Source organism: Protomyctophum parallelum (genome assembly GCF_964188405.1).
Source record: "Protomyctophum parallelum genome assembly, chromosome: 23".
NCBI lineage: Eukaryota > Metazoa > Chordata > Actinopteri > Myctophiformes > Myctophidae > Protomyctophum > Protomyctophum parallelum.
In genome coordinates this window covers 31,052,874-31,075,373 of record NC_139715.1, presented here as the reverse complement: position 1 = coordinate 31,075,373, position 22,500 = coordinate 31,052,874, and the positions used below count along the sequence as shown (strand labels likewise).

The window sequence follows — 22,500 nt, the reverse complement described above, 5'->3', positions numbered from 1 at the left end:
TTTTGGAGTCCTTGACATGAAAAAGGTTGAGCACCACTGACATAGAAACATGGGGTTTTTCAGAAAACGGTCAGGATTTAGAAGACATTTTTCCACTTTTTTTTAACCCATTCTGAACGGGAACCCATTTTGGTGTTAGCATCATGTTATGCTTTAGCTATTGAAAAATAGCAGATCTACAAGCTCATAGCGCGCCACCGAGTGGCGCGCTACGAGCTTGTAGGTCTGCTATTTTTGAAAAATCGAAGAACGACTGACATTTTTTAGAATCTGATCTCGGGTCATACTGGGTTAATCAGACCAGTGTGTGTCCAGTGGAAACCTCGTATGAATCTGATCTCAGGTCAGAATGAAAACTGTCAGGATGTAGAAGACCCTTTTAGAATCTGAGCTCAGGTCAGAACGGGTTAGCGGGCCTCAGGTCTAAACAGGTTATACGCAGCGCGGGGCAGTGATGTATAGCCTAGCCAACGCCGCGGGCGCCGCTCCGTAGCATCCATCACACGGAGCGGCGGGACGGAGTAAAATGGCAGATAACGTTGGATTAAAACATTCTGACCTGAGATCAGATTCTATAAATGTCTTCTACATCCTGACAGTTTTCATTCTGACCTGAGATCAGATTCTAAAAATGTCTTCTGAAACCTGACAGTTTTCTGAAAAAGCTATGTTTCTATGTCAGTCGTTCTTTAGATTAAAAAAAAATAGCAGACCTACAAGCTCGTAGCGCGCCACTCGGCGCGCTATGAGCTTGTAGATCTGCTATTTTTTCAAATAGCTAAAGTATAACAACATATATAATGCTAAAAACACCAACAGGGGTTCCCGCCCAAAATGGGTTAAAGCCATTTAGAAACGCATAAAACGTTCGTCTAACCGACCGACGTCAGCCGGACAGGTTGGCTGCGCTTTCTCTGCCACTATACTCCACCAAGATAAGCCGCAGCCACACACACACACACACACACACACACACACACACACACACACACACACACACACACACACACACACACACACACACACACACACACACACACACACACACACACACACACACACACACACACACACACACACACACACACACGGGCAGGCAATTGTCTGCCGTGTTTCTGTAATTAGCTACAGCCTCCATTCGTGTCAGGTATAGAAGTTATGTGTCACTGGAACATCGGTGGCCAAGAGCCAGAGAATGAATGAAGGCCTGTGCCTTAATGCTTACACACTTAGTTTAACTGCAGCGTAGTAACTTAGTAGCTATAGCCAGAGTGTAGAGTAGGAGAGTAGAGACACGCTTTGATCTCGCCGCAAAGCGGGGTGCCTATTATGGGCTATAGTTCCACACATTGGAACTATAGCCAAACATTGGAACTATCCCATTGAGACAATGCGGGTGCCTGTATGGGCTATAGTTCCACACATTGGAACTATCCCATTGAGACAATGCGGGGTGCCCTATATGGGCTATAGTTCCAAACATTGGAACTATCCCATTGAGACAATGCGGGTGCCTGTATGGGCTATAGTTCCACACATTGGAACTATCCCATTGAGACAAAGTGGGTGCCTGTATGGGCTATAGTTCCAAACATTGGAACTATCCCATTGAGACAAAGTGGGTGCCTGTATGGGCTATAGTTCCAAACATTGGAACTATCCCATTGAGACAAAGCGGGGGTGCCTATGGGCTATAGTTCCAAACATTGGAACTATCCCATTGAGACAAAGCGGGGGTGCCTATGGGCTATAGTTCCAAACATTGGAACTATGGGCTATAGTTCCAAACATTGGAACTATAGCCAAACATTGGAACTATCCCATTGAGACAAAGCGGGTGCCTATTATGGGCTATAGTTCCAAACATTTCTCCTATGGACTGGAACTATCCCATTGAGACAAAGCCTATGGGCTATAGTTCCAAACATTGGAACTATCCCATTGAGACTAAGCGGGTGCCTATGGGCTATAGTTCCAAACATTTATGATTTCTCCTATGGCTGGAACTATCCCACATTGAGATAGAATGATCACTTCCGCCACTCTGTTACTATATATTACTCTGGCTGTAGGGCACCAAATGTAGTCTGACGAGCTGTCACGCCTTCAGGCAAAAATAAAACCTCGAGGAGGGACAGACAGACAGACAGACAGGCAGACAGGCAGACAGGCAGACAGACAGACAGACAGACAGACAGACAGACAGACAGACAGACAGACAGACAGACAGAGGTTGTTGTTCCACCAGTGATAGTCTATATATCAGTGTCTCCTATAGGCCAATACCTCCAGGGCCTTGAGGCGCTCCAGGAGTTCATTGGTCGTTTGGTGGTCTCTCTCCTCCTCCTCCTCCTCCTCTTCCGATTGGCCGTCGGTTTCGGCGCTCTGCGGGACGGACCCGGACCAATCATCCAACGGCTGCTGTGGGGGCGGGTCGGCTGGCGGCGGCGCCGTTCGCTCGGCGGCCTCCGAGGGGCTGTCGTGATGCTTGTGCGCCTCTTCTAAGAGTTTATCCTGATGAGAACGCACACACGCACGTACGCACGCACGCACACAGACGCACACACACACACACACACACACACACACACACACACACACACACACACACACACACACACACACACACACACACACACACACACACACACACACACACACACACACACACACACACACACACACACACACAAGCGAGAGAAAAGCAGGTTAGACGTGGCGGGGAGACAGAGAGGGGAAATTGAAACGAGGCTACAAAAGGCGAGGTGACACTTAATTTAAGTACGTATACGCAGCGCGGTGAAAGAGGAAGAAAAACAAATGTTACACGACACGGAAAAACATCGACTAGAATCAAATCGTGGAGCAACGAACGAGTCTGAAGGATGAAGAAAAGTAATCCTGTTATTGTTTCTTTGCGAGCAGCAGCGCCGCTGCACAACAAAGGAATGAATGAGACTGGAGGCGAGCAGCTTCAGAGACACTGAAACTCAAAAAAAAAACATCCCTTTATAAATCATCCCCGAATCATGTTTCCCTGGTTTACTCAAAGGACTGGCTGTGACCTCCACAACTCCCCTGGTTTACCCCAAAGGACTGGCTTCATGTTTACGGTGGTGTGGCTTTTATAGGAGGCTTTGTTTGTCTCTGTGTATGTGATGACTGTGTCAGGAGCTAGTCTTTGTTTTATACTTGAAGAAAATATACAAATATTCATTTTCACCACGCATATATATCTGCTGTTTAGTCAAGTGAATATCTTTTCCCCTAAAGTGAGATCAGGAGGAGTCAGCGGGGCCGGGGATGGAATGAAGGCTCATGCCACTGGTGGTCAATATATGGGCTTTGAATGATCCCATTCTGGGCAGGAACCCCCGTCTGGTGTTTTAAAGCATTATGTTATTATACTTTAGCTGTTGAAAAATAGCAGATCTAAAAGCTCATAGATCTGCTATCCCTCCAGCAAACGTGGCGCAAATCTTTGAATATATATATTCTTTCAGAGCGAACAGTCCCTGGAAGTACATATCTCGAGACTGGGGTCCGCAGCCAATTACATATATATTCTGGGGGTCCTTGACATGAAATAGTTTGAGAACCACTGACATAGAAACATGAGGGTTTTTCAGAAAACTGTTAGGATTTAGAGGACTTTGTTTTATCGGCCTCAGGTCTAAATGGGTTAAGTAATGGTATAGCTTCTGTGTGTGTGTGTGTGTGTGTGTGTGTGTGTGTGTGTGTGTGTGTGTGTGTGTGTGTGTGTGTGTGTGTGTGTGTGTGTGTGTGTGTGTGTGTCACCAGCGCGTGGTCTGATGTATGGCAGTGCACGGTGACGCGCCTTACATTTGTCATTCCCGGCCCGGCTTTGACACATCATTGTCAAGCCTGTGGGATAACGATTACCTCCGTGGCTAATGCTCCAGACATCATGCCTATCCCATTCTGACCTGAGATCAGATTCTAAAAAGGTCTTCTTCTATACATCCTTTCAGTGGTTCTTCGATTTTTCAAAAATAGCAGACCTAGAATCTTGTGGATCTGCTATTTTTCAATAGCTATAAAGCATAGCATAATAATGCTAACACCAAAAGGGTGTTCCCGCCCAGAATGGGTTATAGCAAACAGTGATGGATGGAAGGATCTCTCCACGCGCTGTACGCCTTATACCCAAATGCAGCAGAGAGGCACCCCCCCCCCTCCCCCACACCACCCCCCACCCCCCACCCCCCCCCACTGTCTCCAAAGAGGAATTCGAAATAACGTTCTTCGTCGTGAAAGCTCTTTTTTTTGGTCTCGTCTCGATCGAATCTCGACCGAGACGTATTAGGGCTTTCCGTCTTGTTTCCGATTTCCATCAGACAATTGTGTTGGAAATTATTCCACTTTATTTAACCCATTCTGACCTGAGATCAGATTCATACGAGGTTTCCACTGGACACACACACACTGGTCTGATTAACCCATTCTGACCTGAGATCAGATTCTAAAAAATGTCAGTCGTTCTTAAAAAAATAGCAGACCTACAAGCTCGTAGCGCGCCACTCGGTGGCGCGCTATGAGCTTGTAGATCTGCTATTTTTCAATAGCTAAAGCATAACATGATGCCGACACCAAAGTTCCCGTTCAGAATGGGTTAAAACACAGCTTTCATGATGTGTCGCTTTTGGAAAATTTGCATTCAGAGTGCCGTTACTTAGCCAAAAGAATGTTGAAGGTATAAGTGCTATTCTTTTGTTAAAGTAATCATTTTAGAGTTCTATATTCTGATAGTTTACTCACTGGGTGAAACTATAGGCAAAAAAATGGGCCTTTATGACAAATTAATTTACCCAGTTTAAGGCCCCTTTCCTGGGCATAGTTGACGCCGATCAATGGCATTTTAAATGTTTGTTCAGACAACACAAACATTAAAGCTGTATATTAGGAGGGGCTAGTGCCCCCTCCTATCTATATATATATATATATATATATATATATATATAATATATATATATATATATATATATATATATATATATATATATATAGCCACATCTGCACATACAGTACTACTGTGGAATTAAGCTAAGATTATCCTTCTACCCAGCATCAGATTATAACTATATATATATATATATATATATATATATATATATTATATAGCTTCAGATTACAACCTGCGCTGTTGCCGAGGAGGAAATTACAACATCACCACCCCCCCCCCCCCACCCCCCCCGGAATCTCAATGCCGTGCGTTTGCTATAGCGCCACAAGGCGCACTCCAAGGATATCCGTCTCCTCCCTGGATCCTTGTCCCACAGGTCGCTAATCCCTCGCTCGGTAATCCATGGCGGATTCAAATGGCCTGAGCCTCAGTCTGATACTGTTGTACTGACCAGTACAACCACAGTCTGATACTGTTGTACTGACCACCAGTACAACCACAGTCTGATACTGTTGTACTGACCGGTACAACCACAGTCTGATACTGTTGTACTGACCGGTACAACCACAGTCTGATACTGTTGTACTGACCGGTACAACCACAGTCTGATACTGTTGTACTGACCGCTACAACCACAGTCTGATACTGTTGTACTGACCGGTACAACCACAGTCTGATACTGTTGTACTGACCAGTACAACCACAGTCTGATACTGTTGTACTGACCGGTACAACCACAGTCTGATACTGTTGTACTGACCAGTACAACCACAGTCTGATACTGTTGTACTGACCGCTACAACCACAGTCTGATACTGTTGTACTGACCGGTACAACCACAGTCTGATACTGTTGTACTGACCGGTACAACCACAGTCTGATACTGTTGTACTGACCAGTACAACCACAGTCTGATACTGTTGTACTGACCGGTACAACCACAGTCTGATACTGTTGTACTGACCGGTACAACCACAGTCTGATACTGTTGTACTGACCAGTACAACCACAGTCTGATACTGTTGTACTGACCGGTACAACCTCAGTCTGATACTGTTGTACTGACCAGTACAACCACAGTCTGATACTGTTGTACTGACCGGTACGACCACAGTCTGATACTGTTGTACTGACCGGTACAACCACAGTCTGATACTGTTGTACTGACCGGTACAACCACAGTCTGATACTGTTGTACTGACCGGTACAACCACAGTCTGATACTGTTGTACTGACCAGTACAACCTCAGTCTGATACTGTTGTACTGACCGGTACAACCACAGTCTGATACTGTTGTACTGACCGGTACAACCACAGTCTGATACTGTTGTACTGACCGGTACAACCACAGTCTGATACTGTTGTACTGACCGCTACAACCACAGTCTGATACTGTTGTACTGACCGGTACAACCACAGTCTGATACTGTTGTACTGACCGGTACAACCACAGTCTGATACTGTTGTACTGACCGGTACAACCACAGTCTGATACTGTTGTACTGACCGGTACAACCACAGTCTGATACTGTTGTACTGACCGGTACAACCACAGTCTGATACTGTTGTACTGACCGGTACAACCACAGTCTGATACTGTTGTACTGACCGGTACAACCACAGTCTGATACTGTTGTACTGACCGGTACAACCACAGTCTGATACTGTTGTACTGACCAGTACAACCACAGTCTGATACTGTTGTACTGACCGGTACAACCACAGTCTGATACTGTTGTACTGACCGGTACAACCACAGTCTGATACTGTTGTACTGACCGGTACAACCTCAGTCTGATACTGTTGTACTGACCGGTACAACCACAGTCTGATACTGTTGTACTGACCGGTACAACCACAGTCTGATACTGTTGTACTGACCGGTACAACCACAGTCTGATACTGTTGTACTGACCAGTACAACCACAGTCTGATACTGTTGTACTGACCGGTACAACCACAGTCTGATACTGTTGTACTGACCGGTACAACCACAGTCTGATACTGTTGTACTGACCGGTACAACCACAGTCTGATACTGTTGTACTGACCGGTACAACCACAGTCTGATACTGTTGTACTGACCGGTACAACCACAGTCTGATACTGTTGTACTGACCGGTACAACCACAGTCTGATACTGTTGTACTGACCGGTACAACCTCAGTCTGATACTGTTGTACTGACCGGTACAACCACAGTCTGATACTGTTGTACTGACCGGTACAACCTCAGTCTGATACTGTTGTACTGACCGGTACAACCACAGTCTGATACTGTTGTACTGACCGGTACAACCACAGTCTGATACTGTTGTACTGACCGGTACAACCACAGTCTGATACTGTTGTACTGACCGGTACAACCACAGTCTGATACTGTTGTACTGACCGGTACAACCACAGTCTGATACTGTTGTACTGACCGGTACAACCACAGTCTGATACTGTTGTACTGACCGGTACAACCACAGTCTGATACTGTTGTACTGACCGGTACAACCTCAGTCTGATACTGTTGTACTGACCGGTACAACCACAGTCTGATACTGTTGTACTGACCGGTACAACCTCAGTCTGATACTGTTGTACTGACCGGTACAACCACAGTCTGATACTGTTGTACTGACCGGTACAACCACAGTCTGATACTGTTGTACTGACCGGTACAACCACAGTCTGATACTGTTGTACTGACCGGTACAACCACAGTCTGATACTGTTGTACTGACCGGTACAACCACAGTCTGATACTGTTGTACTGACCGGTACAACCTCAGTCTTATACTGTTGTACTGACCGGTACAACCACAGTCTGATACTGTTGTACTGACCGGTACAACCACAGTCTGATACTGTTGTACTGACCGGTACAACCACAGTCTGATACTGTTGTACTGACCGGTACAACCACAGTCTGATACTGTTGTACTGACCGGTACAACCACAGTCTGATACTGTTGTACTGACCGGTACAACCACAGTCTGATACTGTTGTACTGACCAGTACAACCACAGTCTGATACTGTTGTACTGACCGGTACAACCACAGTCTGATACTGTTGTACTGACCAGTACAACCACAGTCTGATACTGTTGTACTGACCGGTACAACCACAGTCTGATACTGTTGTACTGACCAGTACAACCACAGTCTGATACTGTTGTACTGACCGGTACAACCACAGTCTGATACTGTTGTACTGACCGGTACAACCACAGTCTGATACTGTTGTACTGACCGGTACAACCACAGTCTGATACTGTTGTACTGACCGGTACAACCACAGTCTGATACTGTTGTACTGACCGGTACAACCACAGTCTGATACTGTTGTACTGACCGGTACAACCACAGTCTGATACTGTTGTACTGACCGGTACAACCACAGTCTGATACTGTTGTACTGACCGGTACAACCACAGTCTGATACTGTTGTACTGACCGGTACAACCACAGTCTGATACTGTTGTACTGACCGGTACAACCACAGTCTGATACTGTTGTACTGACCGGTACAACCACAGTCTGATACTGTTGTACTGACCGGTACAACCACAGTCTGATACTGTTGTACTGACCAGTACAACCACAGTCTGATACTGTTGTACTGACCAGTACAACCTCAGTCTGATACTGTTGTACTGACCGGTACAACCACAGTCTGATACTGTTGGCCACTAAGCAGCTCCACTGGAGCAGTTGGGTGTTTGGTGCCTTGCTCAGGGGCACTTCAGCGGGGTTGGGTGAGTGATGACCAATCACTTCCCGACACAGATTTTTCCGGGGAATCGAACCGGCAACCTTTCGGCAACAAGGGCGCTCCTCTAACCCTTAGGCCACCGCTGCCCCCTAGCGTCGCTAACGAGGTATGAACATGATCTGAAACACTGCTATTATATTTTACTGGCATTGGAAGAGCTCGAAGATTAGGTAATACTGTACAGGCTGGTCAGTTCTATTAGGTATATTGTACAGCACGGGTCCTCAACTAGAAATGATGAATGTCCACAAATATTTTTTTGAATAAGACCGAGGTCCGGTCCCATGCGCGGCGTCCATCGGAGAGCGGGGCTCTATGCCCGTTTAGTATGGTCAAGCCAAGCTTATACAAATCAGATCGCCTTCCACCCAACTAATAATGGGGTGCAGAGTGCAGGCCCGGAGTGGAACTCCAAATCAGGCCGGGAGTTATACGCCCTGGCAGGCCACACTGCGTGCGCGCATAGCGCGCGCCAGAACTTTGGGGGCCCTTGGGGGACATTTTGGGGGCCTTTGCAGCAATTTCACATGAGAAATGTACCATCTGATGTTATTTATATTATTAAATTAAAAAAAAAAGAAAAAAAAAAATGTTTTTTTTTTTGGTGGTCCGCAAAGAGGTGGTCCGCGGTCCGGTCGCGGACCACGGTCCGCCAGTTGAGTACCCCTGCTGTACAGACTGGTCAGTTCTATTAGGTATACTGTACAGCAGTGTTGTTTTCGTCGACTAAAACTAAGACGAAAAATGTTCGTCGACTACCTTTTTCCACTGACTAAAACTAAATAAAAACTAAATATAAAGGAATCTACGATGACTAAAACTAAGACTAAATATACTGACAATTTCGTCAACAAATAAAAACTAGACTAAAATGTTAGGAAGGGACTAGAGGACAAGGGATCCAGTTTTATGCTGGGTTGCATGCTGAAAATAGCAGATCTACAAGATTGTAGATCTGCTATTTTCAGCATGCAACCAAAGTGTAAAATATGTCATTACAACGACATCAAGCCCTGTCAAAACACATTTTAGTCGACTAAATCAACTGTAGATTTAGTCGACTAAAGCCGTATGACATTTAGTCGACTAAAACTAGACTAAACACTAGAACATTCCAGGTGACTAAAATGTGACTAAAACTAAAGGAAAACTATTCAAGAGACTAAATGACTAAAACTAAAGTAGAAATTTGCTGCCAAAAACAACACTGGTGGTCAGTTCTATTGGTCAGCTGTGTTACCTTGTAGGCCTTCATGATGTCCATGGTGTCCCCTGAGCCTGGGTTCTGCAGCAGTGACCGCACTGTCTCTTCCATCCTGTACACACACACACACACACACACACACACACACACACACACACACACACACACACACACACACACACACAGAGAGAGAGAAGAGGACATGTTTAAGTGAACAAAATGTTTATTATAGCAGTGAGTGCATACACAAATAACAAGCTGATGTTACTGTATTTCCTAAATACCATTATAGCTGTGTGGCTGGCTGGCTGGCTGACTGACTGGCTGGCTGGCTGGCTGGCTGACTGACTGACTGACTGACTGACTGGCTGGCTGACTGACTGACTGACTGGCTGGCTGGCTGGCTGACTGACTGACTGACTGACTGACTGACTGACTGACTGACTGAGCACATTCAACCACCTGCCTACATTATTCTGGGGGAAACATTCGCCAAAAGATAGCAGATCAACACGCTCAAAATGCGTCTGATTTGATGAGATTGTAAAGGAAATTAAACACAATGTCAGTTAAACCCAGGTTAAAAATTTTACTAAAACACTTCCTGGTTAACTCAACCGAATATGGCATTCACTGACCTGTGGCTGCGTGCGTGCATGCATGTGTGTGCATGCTTATGTGTGTGCATGCTTATGTGTGTGCATGTGTGCGTGCGTGCGGATAGTGATAGATAGTGATAGCTATGGAAGTTCAATCATGGAGGTAAACGCTGTGTGATTAAATGACCTTGACCTTCAGGGTAATTGCCTACGGAAAGAAAACAATCCAGGCTTCCATTTGTGCAGGTTAGGATTCAGATGCAAAACAGCTACCACACACACACAGCCTATCTGTCTGTTACTCTTTCCATTTAACACATTTAGGACCAGATTCTACAGATTTAGCCCCTTCCTAACATTTTAGTCTAGTTTTTAATTTGTTTGACGAAATTGTCAATATATTTAGTGTCAGTTTTAATCATCATCATAGCTTATAGTTTTCAGCCAGTGAAAAAAAATCACACCCGTCTCTCTCTCTCTCTCTCTCTCTCTCTCTCTCTTGTCTCTCTCTCTTGTCTCTCTCTCTTGTCTCTCTCTCTTGTCTCTCTCTCTTGTCTCTCTCTCTTGTCTCTCTCTCTTGTCTTGTCTTGTCTTGTCTTGTCTTGTCTTGTCTTGTCTTGTCTTGTCTTGTCTTGTCTGTCTGTCTGTCTGTCTGTCTGTCTGTCTGTCTGTCTGTCTGTCTGTCTGTCTGTCTGTCTGTCTGTCTGTCTGTCTGTCTGTCTGTCTGTCTGTCTGTCTGTCTGTCTGTCTGTCTGTCTGTCTGTCTGTCTGTCTGTCTGTCTGTCTGTCTGTCTGTCTGTCTGTCTGTCTGTCTGTCTGTCTGTCTGTCTGTCTGTCTGTCTGTCTGTCTGTCTGTCTGTCTGTCTGTCTGTCTGTCTGTCTGTCTGTCTGTCTGTCTGTCTGTCTGTCTGTCTGTCTGTCTGTCTGTCTGTCTGTCTGTCTGTCTGTCTGTCTGTCTGTCTGTCTGTCTGTCTGTCTGTCTGTCTGTCTGTCTGTCTGTCTGTCTGTCTGTCTGTCTGTCTGTCTGTCTGTCTGTCTGTCTGTCTGTCTGTCTGTCTGTCTGTCTGTCTGTCTGTCTGTCTGTCTGTCTGTCTGTCTGTCTGTCTGTCTGTCTGTCTGTCTGTCTGTCTGTCTGTCTGTCTGTCTGTCTGTCTGTCTGGGGCTTCATTGGCTCCCTGGGGATTAGGAGGATTTGCCCCCCCCCAAAAAAAACGACACTTTTTCTGCGCGCTAAGACGAGCAATTTCAGCCGCATCCTGTCATTACGCTCGCCGTATGATGAGACATCTCGGCTAAACACAGACGCCGCAAATGTACGCCCTTCACGCGCACGCACGCACGCACACACACACACACACACACACACACACACACACACAAACACACACACACACAAACGCACACACAAACGCACACACACACACACACACGCTTCAGGAAAAGACCCAAGTGCTATATAATTGTCTTTGTTTTGTCTTTCTCAGCTCGACGTTTGAACTTGAACGCGCTCCGTTGATGAGATCGTAGATTTGCCGAGGTCGGCTATAATTGTCCATTAATTTAAACGAGACATTCTTCTCTACCAAAGCAGAAGTACTGCACGCCCCCAAATCACACAATCACACACTAATCAAATCACACAATCACACTCTAATCAAATCACACACTAATCAAATCACACAATCACACACTAATCAAATCACACACTAATCAAATCACACAATCACACACTAATCAAATCACACAATCACACTCTAATCAAATCACACACTAATCAAATCACACAATCACACTCTAATCAAATCACACAATCACACTCTAATCAAATCACACAATCACACACTAATCAAATCACACAATCACACACTAATCAAATCACACAATCACACTCTAATCAAATCACACAATCACACTCTAATCAGAGCCTACAATTTAAAAGGACTGTGACATAAAAAAAACGTTTTTGTAATTATTTTTTTCCTGAGCTCAAACAAGAGCTCTGCTTTGTGAGTGTGAGGTATAAAGTCCCATAACCTCATACAGTATACAATATAAGAATTTGCCAGCAGATGTCACTGTTGAGGCCTGTTTGCATGGTTTTCATTGCAGCTCAAAAGGCTTCAGAACGCACAGGGAAAACCCCAGCCCACAGAAAAAATTCAAAAAATTTAAAGGAAAAAAAAAGAATGTCAACTACATAACTACACTTACAAGTTACTTTGTATAGATTTGGATTATTATTACAAAATACATACATTAACCACTAAACATTTCAGCCATTTGAAAATAGCAGATCTACAAGCTCTCAATGCGTCACGGACCGGTGACGCATTGGTGCATTGGGGCTGAACGGGTTAATGCAAGTTTTGTAATTAATTAATTAACAACTCAAATCTACAAAGTATAATTAACTAAGGCTTTCAAATGAATGCAAAGTTTAATATTTGCCTCTGAGACGTATAGTGGATCTATAGAAGTAAAAGGTATTGGAAATTGGAATCACTCAAGTAAAAGTACAAATACCTTGAAATAAAAAGTGGTCTTACCCTTTAAAAGGTTTGGTTTGGTTTGGGTTGTTTGGGTTGTTTTCTTACCTTATTATGGGAAAACTATTCCATTCCAGGAGTTATTTCGCTCCGTTGTGTTGTTTATTAGCAATTTAAGAAATAAAAATAGTCGCTCATTGACTTCCATTGTAATTCTGACAGTTTATGACATCAGGAAAACTCATGCGGTTTTATTTTCGTCTTTTAAGATAGATTTATAAAGTTACTATTTTAGTCTGAGATAGACTGAAGCAGTGCTACGGCGTTCCCAACTCTCGCGGGCCGTCTTACGAGGTTTCGTTTGTAAACAGAAGTCCTCACGCTGTTTGAGATGCACCCTCGCATATGAGCGATCCCAGACGCTTTACACACTCCTTCTCTCCCTCAAACACGTCCATTGTGTGTGTTTTAAGTGGACGAGATCAAATCCATTTGTTTACATCCCTGTCGTTTCCAATAAGGACGTGGTGTACAGTTTTAGACCAGTCAGACTTTTCCTGGCTTGGATTGGAGTTAAGTAGACCACCTCAGTGGCCTTGTTGTGGTTAGAGTGTCCACCCTGAGACTGGGAGGTCGGGGTTCAATCCCCAGCCGGGTCATACCAAAGACTCTAAACACTGGGTCCCATGTTTAGAGTCTTTGGTATGACCCGGCTGGGGATTGAACACCCGACCTCCCAGTCTGCTTGACACTCAGCATCAAGGGTTGGATTGGGGGTAAGTCCCTGCGCCATACTAACGTCATGTCCAGGGGGTGTACTTGTACATCAAGCTGCCTCACGCTACAGAAACAGGAGATAGGCTCCTGCCCTATGGGCCTCATGGCTACAGAAACAGGAGATAGGCTCCTGCCCTATGGGCCTCATGGCTACAGAAACAGGAGATAGGCTCCTGCCCTATGGGCCTCATGGCTACAGAAACAGGAGATAGGCTCCTGCCCCTATGGGCCCCATGGCTACAGAAACAGGAGATAGGCTCCTGCCCCTATGGGCCTCATGGCTACAGAAACAGGAGATAGGCTCCTGCCCTATGGGCCTCATGGCTACAGAAACAGGAGATAGGCTCCTGCCCCTATGGGCCTCATGGCTACAGAAACAGGAGATAGGCTCCTGCCCTATGGGCCTCATGGCTACAGAAACAGGAGATAGGCTCATGCCCTATGGGCCTCATGGCTACAGAAACAGGAGATAGGCTCCTGCCCCTATGGGCCTCATGGCTACAGAAACAGGAGATAGGCTCCTGCCCTATGGGCCTCATGGCTACAGAAACAGGAGATAGGCTCCTGCCCCTATGGGCCTCATGGCTACAGAAACAGGAGATAGGCTCCTGCCCCTATGGGCCTCATGACTACAGAAACAGGAGATAGGCTCCTGCCCCTATGGGCCTCATGGCTACAGAAACAGGAGATAGGCTCCTGCCCCTATGGGCCTCATGGCTACAGAAACAGGAGATAGGCTCCTGCCCCTATGGGCCTCATGGCTACAGAAACAGGAGATAGGCTCCTGCCCCTATGGGCCTCATGGCTACAGAAACAGAAGATAGGCTCCTGCCATATGGGCCCCATGGCTACAGAAACAGGAGATAGGCTCCTGCCCTATGGGCCTCATGGCTACAGAAACAGGAGATAGGCTCCTGCCCCTATGGGCCTCATGGCTACAGAAACAGGAGATAGGCTCCTGCCCCTATGGGCCCCATGGCTACAGAAACAGGAGATAGGCTCCTGCCCTTTGGGCCTCATGGCTACAGAAACAGAAGATAGGCTCCTGCCCCTATGGGCCCCATGGCTACAGAAACAGAAGATAGGCTCCTGCCCTATGGGCCTCATGGCTACAGAAACAGAAGATAGGCTCCTGCCCTATGGGCCCCATGGCTACAGAAACAGGAGATAGGCTCCTGCCCTATGGGCCCCATGGCTACAGAAACAGGAGATAGGCTCCTGCCCTATGGGCCCCATGGCTACAGAAACAGGAGATAGGCTCCTGCCCTATGGGCCTCATGGCTACAGAAACAGGAGATAGGCTCCTGCCCTCTGGGCCTCATGGCTACATAAACAGGAGATAGGCTCCTGCCCTATGGGCCTCATGGCTACAGAAACAGGAGATAGGCTCCTGCCCTTTGGGCCTCATGGCTACAGAAACAGGAGATAGGCTCCTGCCCCTATGGGCCTCATGGCTACAGAAACAGGAGATAGGCTCCTGCCCCTATGGGCCTCATGGCTACAGAAACAGGAGATAGGCTCCTGCCCCTGTGGGCCTCATGGCTACAGAAACAGGAGATAGGCTCCTGCCCTATGGGCCTCATGGCTACAGAAACAGGAGATAGGCTCCTGCCCTATGGGCCTCATGGCTACAGAAACAGGAGATAGGCTCCTGCCCCTATGGGCCTCATGGCTACAGAAGCAGGAGATAGGCTCCTGCCCCTATGGGCCTCATGGCTACAGAAACAGGAGATAGGCTCCTGCCCTATGGGCCTCATGGCTACAGAAACAGGAGATAGGCTCCTGCCCCTATGGGCCTCATGGCTACAGAAACAGGAGATAGGCTCCTGCCCTTTGGGCCTCATGGCTACAGAAACAGAAGATAGGCTCCTGCCCTATGGGCCCCATGGCTACAGAAACAGGAGATAGGCTCCTGCCCCTATGGGCCTCATGGCTACAGAAACAGAAGATAGGCTCCTGCCCCTATGGGCCTCATGGCTACAGAAACAGGAGATAGGCTCCTGCCCTATGGGCCTCATGGCTACAGAAACAGGAGATAGGCTCCTGCCCCTATGGGCCCCATGGCTACAGAAACAGGAGATAGGCTCCTGCCCTTATGGGCCTCATGGCTACAGAAACAGGAGATAGGCTCCTGCCCTTTGGGCCTCATGGCTACAGAAACAGGAGATAGGCTCCTGCCCTATGGGCCCCATGGCTACAGAAACAGGAGATAGGCTCCTGCCCTCTGGGCCTCATGGCTACAGAAACAGGAGATAGGCTCCTGCCCTATGGGCCTCATGGCTACAGAAACAGGAGATAGGCTCCTGCCCTGTGGGCCTCATGGCTACAGAAACAGGAGATAGGTTCCTGCCCTATGGGCCCCATGGCTACAGAAACAGGAGATAGGCTCCTGCCCCTATGGGCCCCATGGCTACAGAAACAGGAGATAGGCTCCTGCCCCTTTGGGCCTCATGGCTACAGAAACAGGAGATAGGCTCCTGCCCCTATGGGCCCCATGGCTACAGAAACAGGAGATAGGCTCCTGCCCTAAGTACTTTCCGCCCATGACTGTCACTCTGTCAACACTGCAGGTCAACCCAACAGAGCGTTGCAGTCCCTCCCCCTTTCAGAACAACGAGTGGCCCATAGGAAATGGTTCTCCATTCATTTTCTCCATAGGCTTTTCCTGAAGTATTTATTTAAAGACGGTTACGCCGCGGACAAAGACAACTTGGATCGTGACAAATCATGACAATGAACACAATGTTTTGGGGCCGATCAAATCATTTATAAGAAGAAAAACAACAAGGAAAGTGTTGTATAACCTGCCGTTTTTTTCTATACTTTCTAATTCTTTGTTTGGCCCCAAAACATTGTGTTTATTGTCATGATGAATTGTCACGACAAGAGTTGGCTTTGTCCGCGGCGTATAAACGTCTTTAAATAAATACTTTCTGAAAAGTCTATGAGGAAAAAAATTAACGGCGATTTCTTTTCCGGGTCTCTCTCGAGGGGGGCGGGACTGCAACGCTCTATAGAAGCCCGTGCACTAATCAGATTGGACACATAAGAGAACACAATGTCAACCCAAATCCTGGTCGAAAAATCGAAATAAGGGGAGAACAATCACCCTGCTTGTGTGTGTGTGCGTGTGCGTGTGCGTGTGCGTGTGCGTGCGTGCGTGCGTGCGTGCGTGCGTGCGTGCGTGCGTGCGTGTGTGTGTGTGTGTGTGTGTGAATTGAGGCCATTAAAATAGGGCCCCTCGTGGGACTAATATTATTTCGCCACAAATGGCCTCATTTGACCCTGCGGTGCTTTGAGCCCCATGCGGGGGGGCGAGGCGCAGTCCGTTTTGGGCACGGGGGGGGGGGGGGGGGGAATATATGCTCGGAATTAGTCCCCGGCAAATCTCCGCCCCTCTACATGCACCACGCCCACCTAATTACTAATTACTAATTAACCCCCAGCTTAGCCTGTAATGTTTAAGCCTTAATCTATCCTCTTTAAAGTATGTGTTTGGTTTTGCATTTCTCTCTCTCTCTCTCTCTCTGTCTCTCTCTCCCCCCCCCCCTCCCTCCCCCTGCTTGGGGAGGGAGGGGGGGGGGGAGGGAGGAAGGGAAGGACATGCTTCCAAAATGAGGGTTGGGAGATAAATAGCCTTAATTTCCACAGATTTATTGCGAGGTATCCCAGTCTTAGCGTGGTGAGGACATCTTGGAGCAGTAAAACTCTCCCCGAGGTCGGTCGGTCAGTCATGCGCGTTACGGCGGGGTATAGCGTTACAAAGACCCCCCCTCGCCCCCCTTATGGCCGGCCGGCCCGACCTCTGACCCCCCCCCCCCCTCCCCCCTTCAATTAGGGCCACGGGACAGGGGTCCGAGAAGCCCCGAGGCCTGAAAAGATATGCCAGGGCCGGACCCCCCCCCCCCATAAGAGTATACATGGAACTCCCTATACCGGGACCCCTGGGGGTCCCGGGACCCCTGGGGGTCCCCCATGCAGGACCCCACTTTGGGGGAACCGTGCGTTTAATGTGTGTTCAAGACATTCATATTTCACTCCATGGTCCATGATGGCATAAAAGCTGGGAATGTAATTTCCCTCTCGTCGCAATCACCCGTTTTCAGCGACATGAAATTATTAAAGTGACATGAAATTATGCATGGATGGAGCGGGCTGTATATGGAAGTTAACCCATTTTGGGGCGGGAACCCCTTTCGGTGTTAGCACTATGTTATATTTAGCTATTGAAAAATAGCAGATCTACAAGCTCATAGCGCGCCACCGAGTGGCGCGCTATGAGCTTGTAGGTCTGCTATTTTTTTTAAAATCGAAGAACGACTGACATAGAAACATAGCTTTTTCAGAAAACTGTCAGGATGTATAGAAGACATTTTTTTTAATCTGATCTCAGGTCAAAATGGGTTAAATAGATTCCATAATATATATATTATAAAACGCTCCCCGAACGTCGAGGAGGGAAAGCTTTTAACGAACGGACGAACCATCTTTTTTTTTCTTTTTTTTTATCATAAAATCAAGCACTTCTTGCCTCTTAACAGTTTCCGTGCCTTGAATGGATTACTCCAGGTTAATGTCGCTGCCGTATCGGACATACCCGCCTTTTGTTTTATGTGTTTAATCCGCCGTAATGTAATGAATCAAAAGAAAATCCGTCTTCGTCGCGGAGTATGAGACTGGATGCCTTCGATGTGATGACGAAACCGGAAATCGTCACATGCTGTGGGCTGCTAGGGCTTCTGGGAAATTGAGGCCAATGGAAATGCATTGGATGCAACGCCTCATTGAAACCAATCTTGTGTGCGTCTTCCGGGTGCACCAAGATGGTGGATGCTACACACAGATCATAACAAACCACGGGAGCTTTTTTTGATGGATTTTCGCGGATTAAAAGCCCAAATAATTCAGCGTATGCTCTAAAGGTAATACAACAATCTCGGCAGTGAAGGGGGGTTGATTAAAATGCGGGTTAATCGTAAAAAACAGTCAAACTGTTAACGCAACATCCTATTAGATTATACACAGGAATGTCTGTCTGTCTGTCTGTCTGTCTGTCTGTCTGTCTGTCTGTCTGTCTGTCTGTCTGTCTGTCTGCCCCCCCACCATGGAGACAGGATGTCTGTCTGTCTGTCTGCCCCCCCACCATGGAGACAGGATGTCTGTCTGTCTGTCTGCCCCCCCACCATGGAGACAGTCTGTCTGTCTGTCTGTCTGTCTGCCCCCGCCACCATGGAGACAGGATGTCTGTCTGTCTGTCTGCCCCCCCACCATGGAGACAGGATGTTTGTCTGTCTGTCTGTCTGTCTGTCTGTCTGTCTGTCTGTCTGTCTGTCTGTCTGCCCCCGCCACCATGGAGACAGGATGTTTGTCTGTCTGTCTGCCCCCCCACCATGGAGACAGTCTGTCTGTCTGTCTGTCTGTCTGTCTGTCTCCGCCACCATGGAGACAGGATGGAGACGGATTAGAGACCGCCTGTCTGTTTGTCTGTCTGACTAAATGTCTGTCTGTCTGTCTGTCTGTCTGTCTGACTGTCTGTCTGTCTGTCTGTCTGTCTGCCCCCGCCACCATGGAGACAGGATGAAGACGGATTAGAGATCGCCTGTCTGTCTGTCTGTCTGTCTGTCTGACACGGTTCTCGTACGGAGAAACAGACGGAGACAAGACGCGGAGACGCTAGACGCCAGGATGGGTTGGAATGCCAGCGTGAATCCTTCCCTTTGGTCACACCGGGAGCCACTAGCTGACCCCCAACTAACTGCTCCTCCATTTACCCCAACTGGGGGGGACGGGGGAGGTGGGGACGGGGAGGGACAGCGGAAGATGGCCGAGTGGGAGAAGAGGCCCAGCAGGCTGTACTGCCCTGGTCCAGTACAGCAGGCTGTACTGCCCTGGTCCAGTACAGCAGGCTGTACTGCCCTGGTCCAGTACAGCAGGCTGTACTGCCCTGGTCCAGTACAGCAGGCTGTACTGCCCTGGTCCAGTACAGCAGGCTGTACTGCCCTGGTCCAATACAGCAGGCTGTACTGCCCTGGTCCAATACAGCAGGCTGTATTGGACCAGGGCAGTACAGCAGGCTGTACTGCCCTGGTCCAATACAGCAGGCTGTACTGCCCTGGTCCAGTACAGCAGGCTGTACTGCCCTGGTCCAGTACAGCAGGCTGTACTGCCCTGGTCCAGTACAGCAGGCTGTACTGCCCTGGTCCAATACAGCAGGCTGTATTGGACCAGGGCAGTACAGCAGGCTGTACTGCCCTGGTCCAATACAGCAGGCTGTACTGCCCTGGTCCAATACAGCAGGCTGTACTGCCCTGGTCCAATACAGCAGGCTGTACTGCCCTGGTCCAGTACAGCAGGCTGTACTGCCCTGGTCCAATACAGCAGGCTGTACTGCCCTGGTCCAGTACAGCAGGCTGTACTGCCCTGGTCTAGTACAGCAGGCTGTACTGCCCTGGTCCAGTACAGCAGGCTGTACTGCCCTGGTCCAGTACAGTATAGTACAGTACATACAGTAAAGCCCTGGTCCAGTACAGCAGGCTGTACTGCCCTGGTCCAGTACAGTATAGTACAGTACATACAGTAAAGCCCTGGTCCAGTACAGCAGGCTGTACTGCCCTGGTCCAGTACAGTATAGTACAGTACATACAGTAAAGCCCTGGTCCAATACAGCAGGCTGTACTGCCCTGGTCCAGTACAGCAGGCTGTACTGCCCTGGTCCAATACAGCAGGCTGTACTGCCCTGGTCCAGTACAGCAGGCTGTACTGCCCTGGTCCAGTACAGTATAGTACAGTACATACAGTAAAGCCCTGGTCCAGTACAGCAGGCTGTACTGCCCTGGTCCAGTACAGTATAGTACAGTACATACAGTAAAGCCCTGGTCCAATACAGCAGGCTGTACTGCCCTGGTCCAGTACAGCAGGCTGTACTGCCCTGGTCCAATACAGCAGGCTGTACTGCCCTGGTCCAATACAGCAGGCTGTACTGCCCTGGTCCAATACAGCAGGCTGTACTGCCCTGGTCCAGTACAGCAGGCTGTACTGCCCTGGTCTAGTACAGCAGGCTGTACTGCCCTGGTCCAGTACAGCAGGCTGTACTGCCCTGGTCCAGTACAGTATAGTACAGTACATACAGTAAAGCCCTGGTCCAGTACAGCAGGCTGTACTGCCCTGGTCCAGTACAGTATAGTACAGTACATACAGTAAAGCCCTGGTCCAGTACAGCAGGGAGTCTCTCACTGACGCCCTGTCGGTATAGCAGTAATAGCCGGCTACAAAAATGTGACTAAAACTAAATGAAAACTATTCAAGAGACTATGACTAAAACCATAATGTTCTGCCAAAAACAACAGTGCTTTAGAGACGCACACACACACACACACACACACACACACACACACACACACACACACACACACACACACACACACACACACACACACACACACACACACACACACACACACACACACACACACACACACACACACACACACACACACACACACACACACACACACACACACACACACACACACACACACACACACACACAGAGGTCTGCAGTGAACTCAGTGAATGTGTGTCAGGAGGACCAAAGCGGCATCCATAGAAAGGTCAGTGTGTATCCGTATGTCATCCCATAGCCCAGAGAGAGAGAGAGAGAGAGAGAGAGAGAGAGAGAGAGAGAGAGAGAGAGAGAGAGAGAGAGAGAGAGAGAGAGAGAGAGAGAGAGAGAGAGAGAGAGACAGAGAGAGAGACAGAGAGAGAGACAGAGACAGAGACAGAGACAGAGACAGAGACAGAGACAGAGACAGAGACAGAGACAGAGACAGAGACAGAGAGAGAGACAGAGACAGAGACAGAGACAGAGACAGAGACAGAGACAGACACAGACACAGACACAGAGACAGAGACAGAGACAGAGACAGAGACAGACACAGAGACAGAGACAGACACAGAGACAGAGACAGAGACAGAGACAGAGACAGAGACAGAGACAGAGACAGAGACAGAGACAGAGACAGAGACAGAGACAGAGACAGACACAGAGACAGAGACAGAGACAGAGACAGAGACAGAGACAGAGACAGACACAGAGACAGAGACAGAGACAGAGACAGAGACAGAGACAGAGACAGAGACAGAGACAGAGACAGAGACAGAGACAGAGACAGAGACAGACACAGAGACAGAGACAGAGACAGAGACAGAGACAGAGACAGACACAGAGACAGAGACAGAGACAGAGACAGACACAGAGACAGAGACAGAGACAGAGACAGAGACAGAGACAGAGACAGAGACAGAGACAGAGACAGAGACAGAGACAGAGACAGAGACAGACACAGAGACAGAGACAGAGAGAGAGAGAGAGAGAGAGAGAGAGAGACAGAGACAGAGACAGACACAGAGACAGAGACAGAGACAGACACAGAGACAGAGACAGAGACAGAGACAGAGACAGAGACAGAGACAGAGACAGAGACAGAGACAGAGACAGAGACAGAGACAGAGACAGACACAGAGACAGAGACAGAGACAGAGACAGAGACAGACACAGAGACAGAGACAGAGAGTGGTTTTCAAACCCTTTTCATGCAAAAAAAGACCATTATTTACTTTACTTTGGCGGGTGGGTGGGTGGATGGATGCACTTGACCTCTTTTAGCGTATACATCATAATCAGCATTTTTAATCCATGAGTTAGCAGAGTGTGTGCGTGCCTGTGTGCGTGTGTGTGTCTCTCTCT

The 22,500-nt window shown here is 47.9% G+C and overlaps 1 protein-coding gene across 1 annotated transcript in view; it reads right to left on the bottom strand.

The window, feature by feature from the left end:
* Window positions 1-22,500, bottom strand: part of LOC310854010 (nck-associated protein 5-like) — a gene marked incomplete at both ends in the record, with an annotated part of 106,591 nt that overhangs the window by 69,296 nt on the left and 14,795 nt on the right. Inside the window, 2 exons of the mRNA XM_083758483.1 lie at window positions 2,287-2,514; window positions 9,929-10,004. Of these exons, the coding sequence (XP_083614609.1) occupies window positions 2,287-2,514; window positions 9,929-10,004 (304 nt within the window). The remainder of the gene's footprint in view (window positions 1-2,286; window positions 2,515-9,928; window positions 10,005-22,500) is intronic.